This window comes from Drosophila rhopaloa, unplaced genomic scaffold, assembly GCF_018152115.1.
Source record: "Drosophila rhopaloa isolate 14029-0021.01 unplaced genomic scaffold, ASM1815211v1 contig_2, whole genome shotgun sequence".
NCBI classification, from domain to species: domain Eukaryota; kingdom Metazoa; phylum Arthropoda; class Insecta; order Diptera; family Drosophilidae; genus Drosophila; species Drosophila rhopaloa.
In genome coordinates this window covers 3,012,909-3,027,184 of record NW_025335083.1, presented here as the reverse complement: position 1 = coordinate 3,027,184, position 14,276 = coordinate 3,012,909, and the positions used below count along the sequence as shown (strand labels likewise).

Genomic DNA, 14,276 nt, shown 5'->3' with positions numbered 1-14,276 from the left:
TTTATCAATACCTATCGAAATGTAGAAGAAATTTTTCAAATCGGACCATTCGTTAAAAAGTTATGCGTGATCAAAGTTTCTATCTCCATCTCCCTCGCACTCCCTTTACCTGAGTAACGGGTATCTGATAGTCGGGGCACCCGACTATAGCGTTCTCTCTTGTTTATTAAGAACTCATGCGTAACGGAATTTTAAGATTTACAGAGTTTTTTTCTAAAATTAAATTTTTGCATAGAAATTCGAGATTTACACAAAATAATTTTTGCAAATAGAATACTTTAAAATTCGAGTTAAAATTTGTATTTACCAATGTGTGAAGTGTATATAATAGCGGGGTTTCGGAATCCCCTAGAGATTTAAAATACAATTTGGATAAAATTATTGTTATGGCCGTATCACAATATTGAAACTATATATTTCCATGAAACCTAATCAATATTTTGAAATCTCCAGGAGTTCCGAGTGAACACCCGAATGATTAAGGGAGCCTTTTGTTTGTGTTTGTGTGGTTTATATTCGATACCAGCTCGAATTTGGTCTAAATTCAATGCGTTTCGATTTCAGTTGTTTTGTGTTTGGGTAAACAATTAGTTTCTTCAAATATGGGTAGCATGGCAAGAGAATTCCTGTTGCTAATGCGGATGTGGATGTGGCTGATGTGATGTGAGTCGGTGGACATCATGCGGAGGATGGCTCATCGGTAACCAGGGACAGGCGACGTTTCACATCCTGTGTTGTGTTGTAGGCGCCGCAATGCATGCACTTGAGTCCGATGAAATGGAATTTGGTTTTGGAAGTCTGCAACGTAAATGATAAAGGATTATGCAGGGCTGATAATAGTTTGTAAATCTTTCATGTTTTGCTTTTTCAGATTTCATATTATATCCGGAAAAACAATTTGGAGCAAATCTATTCATAACTTAAAGATTCCCTTTCATGGATAATATATATTTCCAAATATGGCTATTAGGGAGGTCCAAATTTGTATACAAGTTTAAAGGTTCAACTCTACCTCGTTTATACTATGCGCTTTGGTGCATTTAAGGCAGGCTTGCACCTTGTGAGGTCAAAAAAATAAATTTTTTTTTTTTTGCAGTTTCGGATACATACATTTTTCAATTTTACTCTCCTAAAATTTCAAGTCGAAATCTCTTGAATTACGAAAGTTATCGAGCGTTTGGTGGACCGGTGTCAAGCGCGTTGCCATTATAGTGCAAATTTTCAAACGCGTTTTTCTCGAAACCATGTTTTCCGAGTTGGCGGAAGTCGTACAAGCCGCAAAAATTGAGCAATCGTCATGAAATTTTTTATACATGTTCCTCAGAAGTATGTGCATGGAATAGACTAGGATCTTTTGAAAATATTAAAAATTGTTTATTTAAAAAAATAATAAGTGACGAAAAAATGAGGAAAAAACCGATTTTTTTTTCAAAAGCTCATAATTTTTGCATTTTTCATGTTTTTTCAATAATCCTAGTTCAAGCCATGCGAACAAGTGTACAGATTAAGAATATATTCGTTTTTTGCGTTTCAGATTATTTCTTAAAATTCCAAAAAATCCGCCATGAGGACGAGTTTTTCGCGGACATGCCGCCATTGTTGGGTACTCCCCCTCCCCCCTTCGCTTGGATCGCACTCAAAAAAATTGTGTAGCTTCAATAAACTGTACCCTACAACTGGCTAAAATTTTTAATTTTATTCCCATACCTACCATACTTTCCAAGAAATAAATTCCAGAAAAAAATCAGGTTTTGGGCGCCAACAAGGTGCAAGCCTGCCTTAAGGCAGACCAGAAGGAATTTTTTTTAACTTAATCGCACTTTTGCCTTTTGATTACGTGTCGTATGAGTAATTTTAACAGTAACTTTGGGACCATTGCGCAACACCTAAAGCTTAGAATAAAATCAATTTTTTTTTCGAATGCATTTCTTGTACAATAAAATGTACAATATTAAGAGGTATAAGTAATCTTTTTTTTTGGAGAATTTAATTATTTTAAATATGTTGAGTCACATCATAAAACGACCGTAAGCATTAATAGGATCTATTCGAATGATCTGATCGGTTGTTTATCTTGATCTGAATGTTCCCTAATGACAGCTTTTAAACCTACTTGAATAGACCGAAGAACATGACTCGCCTGGAGTGCCACACCAAGGAAGCAACATCTGATAGAAGATAAGTGGTTCTTCAAACTCACCTTGTGACAATCGTTGCAGAATATGTGCACCCGCTGATTCTCGTATTTCAGGGGCACCGGCATACGCGAGGCCTGGTCGTCCAGGTACTCCCACAGCGCCGTCATGTCGATCAGCGAGGTCTGGCAGGTGGGACAGGTGTAGTGGCCGGAGGCCAGCAGCTGGTCGAAGCACATCTTGTGCAGCAGGTGGCCGCAGTCGGGGATGTGGCAGGGAATGCGCGAGGTGTGGATGTCCCCCAGACAAACCGGACAGTGGGACCGCGAGATGTTCTCCACGCACTGTGAATGAGAAAGGTTTGCCCTGATTAGTTATTTGATTTGCATAAATCGCCATCGGATCTGTGCCCATTTCGGTGCCTGATACGCGTATGCACAGCACTCTAAATATGCTGGCCAATTAATTAAGCTATTCCTCGAACAGTTTTGACATTCATATCCACTCAGCTGGATCGCAGATCGCAGATCGCTACATAAAGCCATTAGGCAACCGGTTTCGGCTATGAGTTGACACAAAATTAACATGCGAGCCGGCTGGCTATTTCTTCGATTTGCTTTCGAATCGCGGAGGTCACAATCCGCACTTCAATCCAAACATTTTCCAAGTGGACAATCGCCGAACCTAATGGAGTGCCAAACCCAATCCGAACTCACCCTGTGGCCATCGATCTTCAACTGGATGGGCAGGCACATGTTGCAGACCTGGCAGTGGAAGAAGTTTTCGGCACCGCCAATCCGACAGATTCCACAGCCATGACAATGGTACTGCTTCTTGTCCGCATCATCGAAGAGGTTGCAGATCAGACAGGTGTACTGCAACAAATTAAATTTAAAATTGGCGCTTAAAGATGTTCTTTTAAAGTCATTATTTTTGTCCAGAAATAGTCCTAAATGCGTTTTTTCCAATTAAAATATTAATAATATTTGCTTATATATATTTTGAAAGTGATCTTATCCTCGGAATGGGGCTCGTTTTTTTAGTAATAATTTAATTTAATTTTTTTAAGTCGTCAATATTAAAATTAGCACATCGGTTACTTTTTAGGAAACCGATTTTGAAAGTGCGAAAATTATTCATGGTTTAGTTTCTATTAAAGAAAGAAAGACACTTCTTTAGACAACAAGATCTTAGATGAAGTAAAACCACTTTGTTAAAGTAGATTTTGTATACCACCCTTGATCTAGGATATTTTAGGATACCGCATGTACTCAGAGTTTTGGGAAAGGTACTGTTTTTTTTAAAAAAAAAAGGTACATAGGGTTTGCAAAATTAAATACCTATGTAAGGAAAAAGAAGTACGATTGCCCATGTACCAAAATAAGCAAATTACAATTTTTTTAATACAAAAAAATACAAATTTTAATTAAATAAAAATTTGGAAGACTATATTATATAGCTGCCATAAGAAAATCGAAACCCGACATAGCTTCATTGTTTTTATGCATACAGGCATAAGAATCGAAGGAAAGTCGTTTCATATAATCTTTTTTTTGGTAAAAGCTACATAAAAATCGATATATTGGCGTTTTTCGAAAATGAAGTACTCGCTTTTCCTAGTTATGATAAAAAGTGCATGACTTACCTTGCCAAATCGGACTCCGCAATTCTCGCACTGTTCCCGAACTGTTTGCCGCGTGTTGCATTCGGAGCAGATGAGTTCGGTGAGGGTCTTGCGATCAAAGTGGTGTGTCTCATTCTCGTCGTGGCAAAAGCGGCACTTGTAGAACTTGTTGCAGCAGGGAGTCTGAAACAGATATGGAAACATACCGAAAAAGAAAACAAAATTAAAGGGAATTAGTATTGGAAAAAAAACGAAGTTACTAACGAAAAATTCCACTTTAAATGGGGCTAAGTTTCCACTCCACTTCTGATGGAGCCTCCCCCAGTCAAGGACTACCGAACCCATTATCGCGAAACACAATTCATTAGCAGCCAACGGTGGCCCCTGATTCCCAAATTGAGCTGCTAATTAACGAAATCTGCTTGAACGCCGGCATAAAACAAATGGAGGGTAAAATTGACGAGTGACGTCCAAGTCCCCCAAAGGCAATTTCGTTTGGCGTCAAATCTGCCGGCCAAACTTAGCATTACCATAAAGATTGCACTTTGAATTCGATCGAACTACGAGTCGAAGCGCCAATAAAGTCATGGGGGAAGCTAAGTCCGCTTGTAAAGATGCCTAAAGCCACTCGTGTCGGTTCATTAGGTGGCTGCTAATTAGTCCACCAGTCGATGGCTCGAATTATCAACATTTGGTTATGATAAAGACCGACCAAATCTGTATCAGATCGATGGGGTTTCTAGGCCTTGATTTCATCACTAAGAACTTGTTGCTGAGTGCACAGAGATTAGAAATCGGTAGGCTTACGGATTTAGTTATCTTGTTCGTTGGCCTTCTGTAACTTATGTAACAAAGTCCAGACTGGGGATGTATGGCGTGTATTTATATCGCCCAGCCTCGCACCCTCGGTAAACTTCTCTTCTATCTTTGAGGATTATTTATAGCCTAACAACACTTTTTCGTATACAAGTATTTATTTCAACTCTGCTGCGATGATAACACTCGAAGTACAGAAACGGAGTAGAGTCTTCGAATCCGGTTTCTTTGTGCTTCCCCTCGTTTTACTGCTGCGCTGCACTAATGATCGTATTATAACGCTTTTGTTCCTGCAATTGGCTAATTCCAGACATCTCAAATTTATTCATTGCCCGAAACAAAGAAGCAAGGCAAACACAGGGTTCTGTGACAAATTGATACAAGATCCGTTGGAACACACGATATTAGGGGCCAGTAATTGCGGGCATTGCTCCACTTGCGATTGCGAATGCACACATCGCTCTTAACATTGAGCTTAAGTCCACAGGAATGTATAAATTAATTTCACGCATTGTGCGGCTTACGGACACACGTACATCACCGCGACTATAAATATTTGAGAGTAAAATACTCCACCTGATTCAACAATTAATGCGACCCTCAGTAATGCAAATAAGTTGAACCTTTGCTTTTCCAAATTTCTCTCGGTGTAAAACGTGTACACACAAAAGCGAAAACATCGATTACGATTATAGAAAATGTGGGACAGATTTGGGCGCGTACGGGCTTACGTGACATTTTTGGAAAGCTTTATAAAGTGGTACAACATGAGAATGAATTTTGGCTAAATGATTAATTCATACCGCGAAATTGGAATGCTTCAGTTTTACATTTTCTTTAACGGATTTTGTTTTCTATCAGTATATATGACCGTATTATTGACTACTTGAAGAATTACTTATTTATTTATTATAAATGATAGAATAGTTAAAGCTAACATAAAAGGGGCCTTCGACTATGTTTGTTTAAGGATGGTTAGAATTACTTACTATATATACTTTTTTGGGTTTTAAATTAGGTTGAATATATTTGTTTCTTTTAGGAATTTATTATGTTTATTCTATTTTCTTTGGAGGGATTTATATATTTATGGGTAAGGTTTGAGTGGCCTAAACGATGTCTCGTGAATTTCATTCGGTTCAGTCTGCTTATTTCCTGTTGGGCTAATATGTTGAAGAGTGGGTGGTGTGGGTGTTTATATTTTTGTGCCAAATGTTGCACTTTGTTAGTAAGTTAACAATTTCCTTTATTAGTATAAATTAGTGGCATTTTGGTTGCTATTCTTGCTGTTTTGTCAGCATTTTTATTGCTGTTTTGTTGGAGTGTCCTGGGGTGTATTGGTTACTTAAATATACATTCTACTTAATATTTTTATTTAATATTCGAAATTATAACTTTGCGAGGATATTAAAAATTCAGTGAGAAGTTGGCAACGCAGAGAAAGAAACATTTTCGACCCTGTAAAGTATATATATTTTCGATCAGCAAAGTCTTCTTACTATTCCAGGTAGTATAGGTCGGAACAATAGCAAATAAATGTAAGAAAAATTCAAACTCCGATCTTAAGCAAATACGCATGTACTCATATATGATCCTTTTACTTTTTTTAATTTCCGAAATAATGCTATTAGAACCATAGAAACGATCCAAAATATATCGTAAAATTTTCATAACTTCATTGTCATTAAGGATATATGCTTAAGGATCAATATTATCGATGGGCTGCAAGCAGGAATCTGTATCTAGTATTGCTAAAATCTCCCCGTCTGAAACATATTTAAGCCATAGATATTTTGATAGAACCCATTAGCGTTGCACCATGTAAGATTCTTGGTTTCCTTTCTATTCGACACCGTTTTACAAGATCATACCAACTTCGCCGAATTCCCACTATTACTTTCCCCTGCATTGAGTCACTTCTCTCACCTCAAACTTGTGCCCTAATATTATTGTATACCGCACTTATCACCCCTCGATAATTATGTCTGCTGGCTCCTAATTGGAAAAGTAAAGGCCTGAATATAGCTGGGGAACGATTGCCTTATATGCACACACCATTTCACGTTTCCTCATAATTTCTTATCCAAACCCGACCGATGAAGATAAACGCATTGTTTGCCCAGATGAATGGGGATCGGAGAATGGAGGTGTTAAATGGCCACTCGCCTCTGGGACGGCTGCCCACCGAGAATTCCTGCGCTGTGAATCGGAACCGGAGCAGACAGGTCGGTTAAATTTGCTGGCAGACCCACGATTGCTCCCCTCCGAATCCCGGACATCGTGAACAGTTGCCGTGCAAAAAGTAATTCCCTCCAATTGAGTTAAAATTACACCAGGCACAAAAGAATCATTGCCAAAGGTGTCTATTTAGACTTCAGATACTTTATTTGGGCTGTTTGTTTAGAAACGAATAAATAAAGGTTAAGTGGCCATTCCATGGAGGAAGCGACAACGAAATGCGCAGAAAGCACAGATGCCTTCTGAAGGCGCCAAAATTACTTTCTCGAAAAATTCCAAAATTCTATAATAGGTGGAAAATTTAAAAGCTTTATGAATGGGTCAAAAAGAATGTTTCCATTCGGAGAACTCATTTTATGTAGCCTTGAAAAGTTTGAACAATAGTAAATTATATGTTTCCAGGAAACAGTTACAACCACCTTCCTAAAATCATTTTTAAAGGCAACGAAGTTATGCAAATTGTTCGTATAGGTGTTTTATAGTCGATCTCATTTTTATTGAAATTATATTTAACTTTTTTGACCAGCTCGTTTTAATTGTCAAATTTACCTTATTTTGTGGTAAATTACAGAATTAAAACGAGTGGGTCCAATCATTTTTATCAATTACAAAATGTTTTCCCATTATCTTACAAAACACCATTATTGAAGCCTTAAAATAAGTAATTGTAGCCTCTATAATACTCCAACTCCGATTCAGCCAGTTACGTTTAAGTAGCTTTCCAAAGATCATCACACTTTAAGATCCATTAATCAACAATAAACAATTTTTGATAGGAAATTATTGATGATTACTGAAAAGTGTATTCTTAAGTGACTAAGAAAAAAATTTGGAAACTCTTTCTGTGCCTGTAGATATTGCTTTAGACCCGCATCATTTAAATTAACGTGTAGGATGAATATCTTTATTGGTTGAAAAATAAAATATTAATTGAAACGTTGCCGATATCAGAAGTTTTTTTATACCCTTGCAGAAGGTATTATAATTTCATTCAAAAGTTTGCAACGCAGTGAAGGAGACATAAATTATATATATTCTTGAACAGCATCACCAGGAGAGCCGATCCCTCCGTCCGGACAAACAACTTTATGGTTTTTAATTTTTTTTTGTTCTTTGGGATTTGGTAATATTTAAACACTATTAAATTAGGGTTTGAATTAAATTAAAAATCGACATAATATAGCTCCCATAGGAAAATCGAAAACTGTTTTTCTATTTATCAAAATACTCCTTTGAGATATAGTAAATATTTATATAGAATTCTGCTTTTAGTTTTGTTAAAATCGGAACAATATCATTTAGCTGCCATAGAAACGATGGCAAAATGCATCGCAAAATCGACATAGCTTCATGGTTTTTAGTAATATAGGCATAGAAATCAAAATGTAGTCGTTTTGTAATAACTTGAAGGGTAAATAAAATTCGGCTTGCCAAAGTTTCCTTCCTTTCTTGTTTTTATATATTTTTTAACTTGCACTTATTGAAAACATTTTTAATAGCTGAGTGTTTGTATATAAACACTTACAAAGAAAATAGGATTAATTTTGTTATGAATTCAGTTTGATCATATAAAAAAGGGGTTCGCTTTTTCTAACATTACTCAGCATGAATATTTTTAATTTGAACTTTAGATTTAAAAGCAACAAATGCTTAAGTATATCTAAGAATATATAATATTTATTTGTATTATTATAATGCAAATTAATACGTTTGGACGGACGCAACCTCTCCATCTCAAGTCATGCATAACCCAACTAAACTTAGACCCAAGAAGGTTTAAAATACTGAAGATATCAACTTTAAACAAGAGAGAACGCTATAGTCGGGTGCCCCGACTATCAGATACCCGTTACTTAGGTAAAGGGAGTGCGAGGGAGATGGAGATAGAAACTTTGATCACGCATAACTTTTTAAAGAATGGTCCGATTTGAAAAATTTCTTCTACATTTCGATAGGTATTGATAAACACAATACAACTGCATTTTTACTTTTCCGAAATATTTAAATTTTTAAAATCGTATATAAGCGATTGTGGGCGTTAAAGGGGGCGTGGCACCATTTTGAAACAAACTTGCGCTTCGTAGAAACTCCTAGAATCTGCTTGCAAAATGCCAATCTTCTAGCTTTTATAGTTTCCGAGATCTCAGCGTTCATACGGACAGACAGACAGACGGACAGACAGACGGACAGACGGACATGGCTATATCGACTCGGTTAGTGACCCTGATCAAGAATATATATACTTTATATGGTCGGAAACGCTTCCTTCTAGCTGTTACATACTTTTGCACGAATACAATATACCCTTTTACTCTACGAGTAACGGGTATAATTACCCAAATAATAAATAATTTGAATCAAACTACTTTGTTGTTTAAATATTTATGTAAATTAAAAGGCATCATTTAATGAGATTTTTTCTGCAGCTTAAGACCACTGTGTCTTAGATTTTTGCTCTCAACTATTATTCAGTAAAAGATTCGCTAGCTTGTGTATAACCCTTTTGCTGATACAAGTGTATCTCGAATACTCATTGCACTTACCACAAACATGGCCCGTCGCTTGTAGTGAGCGCATCCAAAGCGCAATGACTCCGGTGTTGTTGGCGTCGCATTGCCTTTGCACTTGTTGCTGTTGCTGTTGCAACTGCTATCGTTGCTGGTGATGCGTGAAAATTGTCCATGTTGCTGCGTTTGCTTAGCCTCCGAGGCGGGGTTCCGTGAAAACGGGGATGTGGAGCGCCAGCGGGAATCCTCCTCCATGGGCTGGCTGCCATCGAAATTGAGACTCGGGGTGGATTTCGATTTTCGCAGTTTGGCGGGCGGTGGAAAGTGTTTGCCCGTCATCGCTGTGGGCGGCATTATCAGCTGCTGTTGCTGCTGTAGACGTGGATGTTGCTGCCGTGCATGTATATGTTGCTGCTGCGCTATCTGAGCAACTGAAAGCGAAGCGGGAAGAGCGGCATGAAAAGCCGAAGCCTCCGCTGAGGTCGTCGTTACTGTAGTTGTCAGCGGCTTTGACGATGAATTTAAATTGACTTGATTGGGTTCTTTTGTATTGGTAAATATTTGTACATCGATGTTGCTGTTCCCAAAGTATTTGTTGTGGTTTTCATTTAGCGATATTCGGCGCGTTCGCTGACGATTCTTCATTTTGTTGCAGGAGCGAAATATCTATATATAAGTGATTTCCACTATTCCCCCAAGTTGCAGTGGTCTTTGTTAATTGCTGCCTCTTCAATTGCCGCCGCGGTTCATTTAAATGATTTGCCGATTTTGCTGTTGTGACACATGTAGACTTTGTATCCGCCCCGTCGACGTGAGCAGCCTTAAATCTGAATACCCGACTGGCCCAGCTCGACCTCTCCTTTACCCTCTCCTCACGATCGGGACTAACTTTCATTTATGCAACATTTCAACATTTCCTTATGTATTCATGGGCTGTCGTTGTCAAATTTTCGGTTTCCCAAGCTCGCACAGGTGTGACACTGGGCTGGAAGCGATTAAAAAGTGTGGGAAACTGGTAAGTACTAATTGCAGGGCACGGGCATTGTTTGCACACCGATCGATCAGTTTAGACCCTAACCCAGTAGACTGGGCTATCCCCCGAAGTGTTTGACACAACAAATCTACGAAGGCAGCCTATTTGCATTTCAATGTTTCCCAGTCCCCGACTGAGAAAGGCCATCTAAAGTAGATAACAACTACGTATGTATCTTGATTTTTAATCGGGTTTCTTCGGCGTCTCGCACTGTACACTTATGTACATACAGTGGCGGGTAAAACTTTAATTCGGATGTGTTTAAATAAAGTTCTTAATTTTAATTATCTTTTACTATTTTTAAATAAATTAATATTCATTATTTGACCTGATTCCTATAAATCGATATGTTATTAAAAATTATATAAAATTGTAGAATAAGCAAAACGGAGTTTCAAAACCTTCTCTTACTGACTTCGATATAATACCACAGTAACATCGTAAGTAAACTAGATCTCAAGTTTAAGCTCAACAATGCTTGAAGATGGTATGATCCAACTAATTTGACAATAAATTGTGGTTTTCAAATAGGATGTTTCTTTTTTTTTAATTTGGACATTAATGAATTGAGGAGAAGATTTTCAGAGCCACTCTTTATAACATGGTTGTGTTTAAGCCGTCTACCTAGCTCACCGGTCACTGTGTTGCAAAAGTTACGTTCACAGCTCTATAAACTCGCAGTGCCTTGACACACAGTGCGGATGATGAATAAAAAGTGGGGGAAAACAACAACCCACACTTGTTAACATAACCGGCGTGCGACTTGGCCAAACTTTCGCTGCCGTTGCTGCTTTTGCTGGTATGGCAGTTGCCTCTGGGCGTCTATGTTGCTGGTGAGCATATGTACATATGTACATTCATAGATAGATGCTGCCGAAGAAGAAACCACCAGTAATAGTCATGCAATGGCAACAGCTGATGAGCCGTCTTACTTTTTGCCCTGCTGTTGTCATTATCGTTTGGTCGCTATTTTTATTTACACGCATAAAAATCGTTGCTGAATCTTGTTTATTCAGTTTGTTTTTCGCAATTACCAAAAGGGGAGCAGGGCAGCACCGACAATAAATATTGAAAGTGAGCTCAAATTACAAACTTAAGGCGATAAAGGCAGCGTCAGCGGAGAACCAGTCGCCGAAAAGACCGCGGCCGAGTTCAAACTTGCTTTGGTTTTCGATAATTAAACATTCATGTTTACGCACGCACGCATTCCCTCACACACAGCGAATTGCAGTCGTTCTGGCGGACAAATGCATTTAATAATGTCACGATCTTTGTAGTCGGTGTCTAAAAGTTTCCAATCCATATCCGAACCGCCTTCGAGTTGAAGTTTGGGTGTACATATCTGTATGTGCACACACTTAGTTCGTTCACTCGCACGCACCGACATTCATTCCGTATATACTTCAATTTATATAGGTTTTTTAAACCAATTTCTTGTTTAACGTGTTTTTGATTTTGTTTTGTTTGTGCACTTTTTGGGTTCATTTTGTTTGCTTCGCGATTGGCTCTCATCTTCTTGCCCATTATGATCTGCCCACCGCGATTTTTGTTGAAATGAAGCCTCAAATTGTAATTTTACCCATTCGTTAATTATAATTTATTAGCAATGAAGTGTATACTTGAAAGTAAAACAACACACACCAGCAGCACGGAGGAGATCGCAGCTTGGAGCTCGCAGCTCGAAATCGCCAATTGAATTAAAAAGCCACAACGGCGACAAATCAAATCCGCGTTTTACCTTTAGACTCGGATTCCGCGGATCCGTTCAGCGCGAGTTTCGATTTCCAACTGAGCGAAGTGAAGATATTCTACTTGTTGCTGCCAGCCAGTCTACCGAAGCTTTCCGCCTCTCCGCAGCTTAAAGCTTTCCTGGCCAGCGATTCAGCGGTGCTCTTACTACAAGAATCGAATACCTAAGGACCCATTTAAATATTATAATATGTGCGATCATCTGGCACAAAAGTTTAAAATAGTTGCTAATATCCATTAAGTAATCCCGCCTAAAACGATTGTATCTGTAAGATCTAGTCACTGCAACTGGCAACCAACTTCAGCAGTGCTGTTACTATATGATTGAATTCCTAAAACTCAAGGACTGTTGAATATGTATGTGCCTATAGCTAACTGAATTATCAAAATCATATTGAACATCGAGGTATCAATCACTCCAAAACATCCTTGATCTGTATTGGATTCGACTTGAGGCTACAATGAATTTAAAACTCTCTTCTTCAGCCGTGCTGTTAATACAAGATTGCAATACTAGTGGATAAATATCGCTACATATTTAATATATAAGCGAGTGAGCCTCTGGGCAGCGTGCAGGTTTTGTGGTCATAAATCAAATCACAGCTAAATGCATGGATCGTAATAGCTAATTGCATTGTCTAAGTTATATCAGCTTGTCTATGAAGTAATCCAGCCTAGACTTTCTCTATCTGGACGAATCTCTCGCGCTTGTACTGGTCACTGTAGCTGGCAACGAACTTGAGCCGGCCCTCGTACTTCAGGTTCATGATAGTCTTCACCAGCGGCGGGTGGTCGTTTCCCAGCTCTAGCCAGAGCTTGCCACCAGGGCGCAGGTGCCGGCAGGCCAGGTCAAAGACCAGGCGGGCCACCCTCAAGCCATCGGAGCCCCCATCCAGGGCATTCAGGTTCTCGTAGCTAAGGGTACAAGGTGGTCAATGAACTGGGTCATTTGGGAAGGGCAGCTCCACTCACACAACCACCTCGGGGTGTAGGAACTGGAACTCCTCCGTCTTGACATACGGCGGATTGGAGATGATCAAGTCGTACTTCTGGTCCTTCAGCTCCTCCGGCAGGTACTTGTCCTCCTCCATGGTGTGGTTGTGAACCCTGAAGCGGTCCAACAGGCCCAGCATCTTGGCGTTCTCCGCCGCCAGCACGGTGGCCGCCTTGCTCCGCTCAATGGCGGTGGCCTCCACCTGCGGCAGGCTGTGCAACATCGACAAGGACATGGCGCCCGAGCCGCAGCCCACCTCCAGCAGGTCGACACTCTTCGCATTCTTGTGGTCCTCGATCACCAGGCGCATAAACTCCTCCGTTTCGGGGCGCGGAATGAAAACCGAGGGCGACGTCTTCAGGGTGATGTCCATGAAGTCCCACTCGCCGACGATGTGCTGCAGCGGCATCCGGGCACATCGCGCCTCCAGAAAGCGTTCGAAATCCGCTAGTTGGCCGGGATTGAACTTCAGCTGGGCGAAGGAGTCCGGAACGGAATTCTGCGTGCAAAGAGTTGGTTTAGACGAGATGGTGGCTCCCCTTTTCTAACAGAAGCTTACGAATTTCTGCTTCAGGACGTGCGACACGATGCACTTCAGGTTGAATTCCGTGTCCTCGATGCCGGCGGCCTTGAGCTTTTCCGCCCACCGCCCGATTTCCAAAGCCCTAGTTACGGGAATTTGTGACTGGCCAGTCGGGGAATTGGTGGCATAGTTGACCTGCGTGCGTAGCCGCGAGGTCATCCGCAGTGACCGTGGCAATTGCCTGAGCATAACTTTACTTATTATCTAATTGCTATTGATTAACAACAAATTTTGACCAAAGCTGCAGCTCGTTCCAGCGTGACCGTTGCAGAATCGACACAATATACCAGAGTGTTACGCTCCAAGTGTTACCGTTGGGCAGAAAAGTGTGACTGCCCTTTTCGGTACTTTGGCGGAAAGTTTGAAGCTCCAAACTATTTGGTTCCATTAGAACCGGATCTCGTAAAAACCCTCATAATTGTTCATGCCCTGATTATTGCCGACCCTTGTTGTTAATTGTTGCGGCAATAGGTTTAATAAGCCTGAGATCACAATCTGTTTGGGGAAAAATTATGATTTGGTCGATTAAACGTACATATGTAATATACATGTTAGTTAAAACGGAATTGGGCCAATTCAATTATTTATTGAGAGGTG

General features: G+C 39.7%; 2 protein-coding genes across 3 annotated transcripts; both read right to left on the bottom strand.

Moving 5' to 3' along the window:
* Positions 1-93: 93 nt before the first annotated feature.
* Positions 94-12,144, bottom strand: LOC108047280 (RING finger and CHY zinc finger domain-containing protein 1). 2 transcript variants are annotated; one of them, XM_017127388.2, is made up of 6 exons: positions 11,995-12,144; positions 9,357-10,305; positions 3,781-3,942; positions 2,852-3,010; positions 2,201-2,479; positions 94-798 (listed from the first exon to the last, which is right to left on the bottom strand). In XM_017127388.2, exons 2-6 carry the CDS (start codon positions 9,963-9,965, stop codon positions 679-681), a joined length of 1,329 nt encoding a protein of 442 aa, XP_016982877.1. In that variant the 5' UTR covers positions 9,966-10,305; positions 11,995-12,144; the 3' UTR covers positions 94-678. The 2 variants fall into 2 exon arrangements, with proteins under 2 accessions (XP_016982877.1, XP_016982878.1); XM_017127389.2 differs by having other exon boundaries at positions 12,092-12,134.
* Positions 12,145-12,623: 479 nt separating this feature from the next.
* Positions 12,624-13,951, bottom strand: LOC108047281 (MTRF1L release factor glutamine methyltransferase). Its single transcript, XM_017127390.2, has 3 exons — positions 13,656-13,951; positions 13,075-13,595; positions 12,624-13,017 (listed from the first exon to the last, which is right to left on the bottom strand). The coding sequence occupies exons 1-3, from the start codon at positions 13,866-13,868 to the stop codon at positions 12,777-12,779; spliced, it is 975 nt and encodes a 324-aa protein (XP_016982879.1). The 5' UTR covers positions 13,869-13,951; the 3' UTR covers positions 12,624-12,776.
* Positions 13,952-14,276: the final 325 nt, after the last annotated feature.

What these genes read in the sequence shown, in the direction of transcription:
- LOC108047281 (XM_017127390.2), bottom strand. Translation starts at nt 13,868, where the DNA reads ATGCTCAGGCAATTGCCACGGTCACTGCGGATGACCTCGCGGCTACGC. An exon ending in ACGTCCTGAAGCAGAAATTC is followed by an intron (nt 13,596 to 13,655) that starts GTAAGCTTCTGT and finishes CTTTGCACGCAG; the next exon opens with AATTCCGTTCCGGACTCCTT. An exon ending in CTACACCCCGAGGTGGTTGT is followed by an intron (nt 13,018 to 13,074) that starts GTGAGTGGAGCT and finishes TTGTACCCTTAG; the next exon opens with CTACGAGAACCTGAATGCCC.
- LOC108047280 (XM_017127388.2), bottom strand. Translation starts at nt 9,965, where the DNA reads ATGAAGAATCGTCAGCGAACGCGCCGAATATCGCTAAATGAAAACCAC. An exon ending in AGCGACGGGCCATGTTTGTG is followed by an intron (nt 3,943 to 9,356) that starts GTAAGTGCAATG and finishes TATCTGTTTCAG; the next exon opens with ACTCCCTGCTGCAACAAGTT. An exon ending in TGAAGATCGATGGCCACAGG is followed by an intron (nt 2,480 to 2,851) that starts GTGAGTTCGGAT and finishes TCTCATTCACAG; the next exon opens with TGCGTGGAGAACATCTCGCG.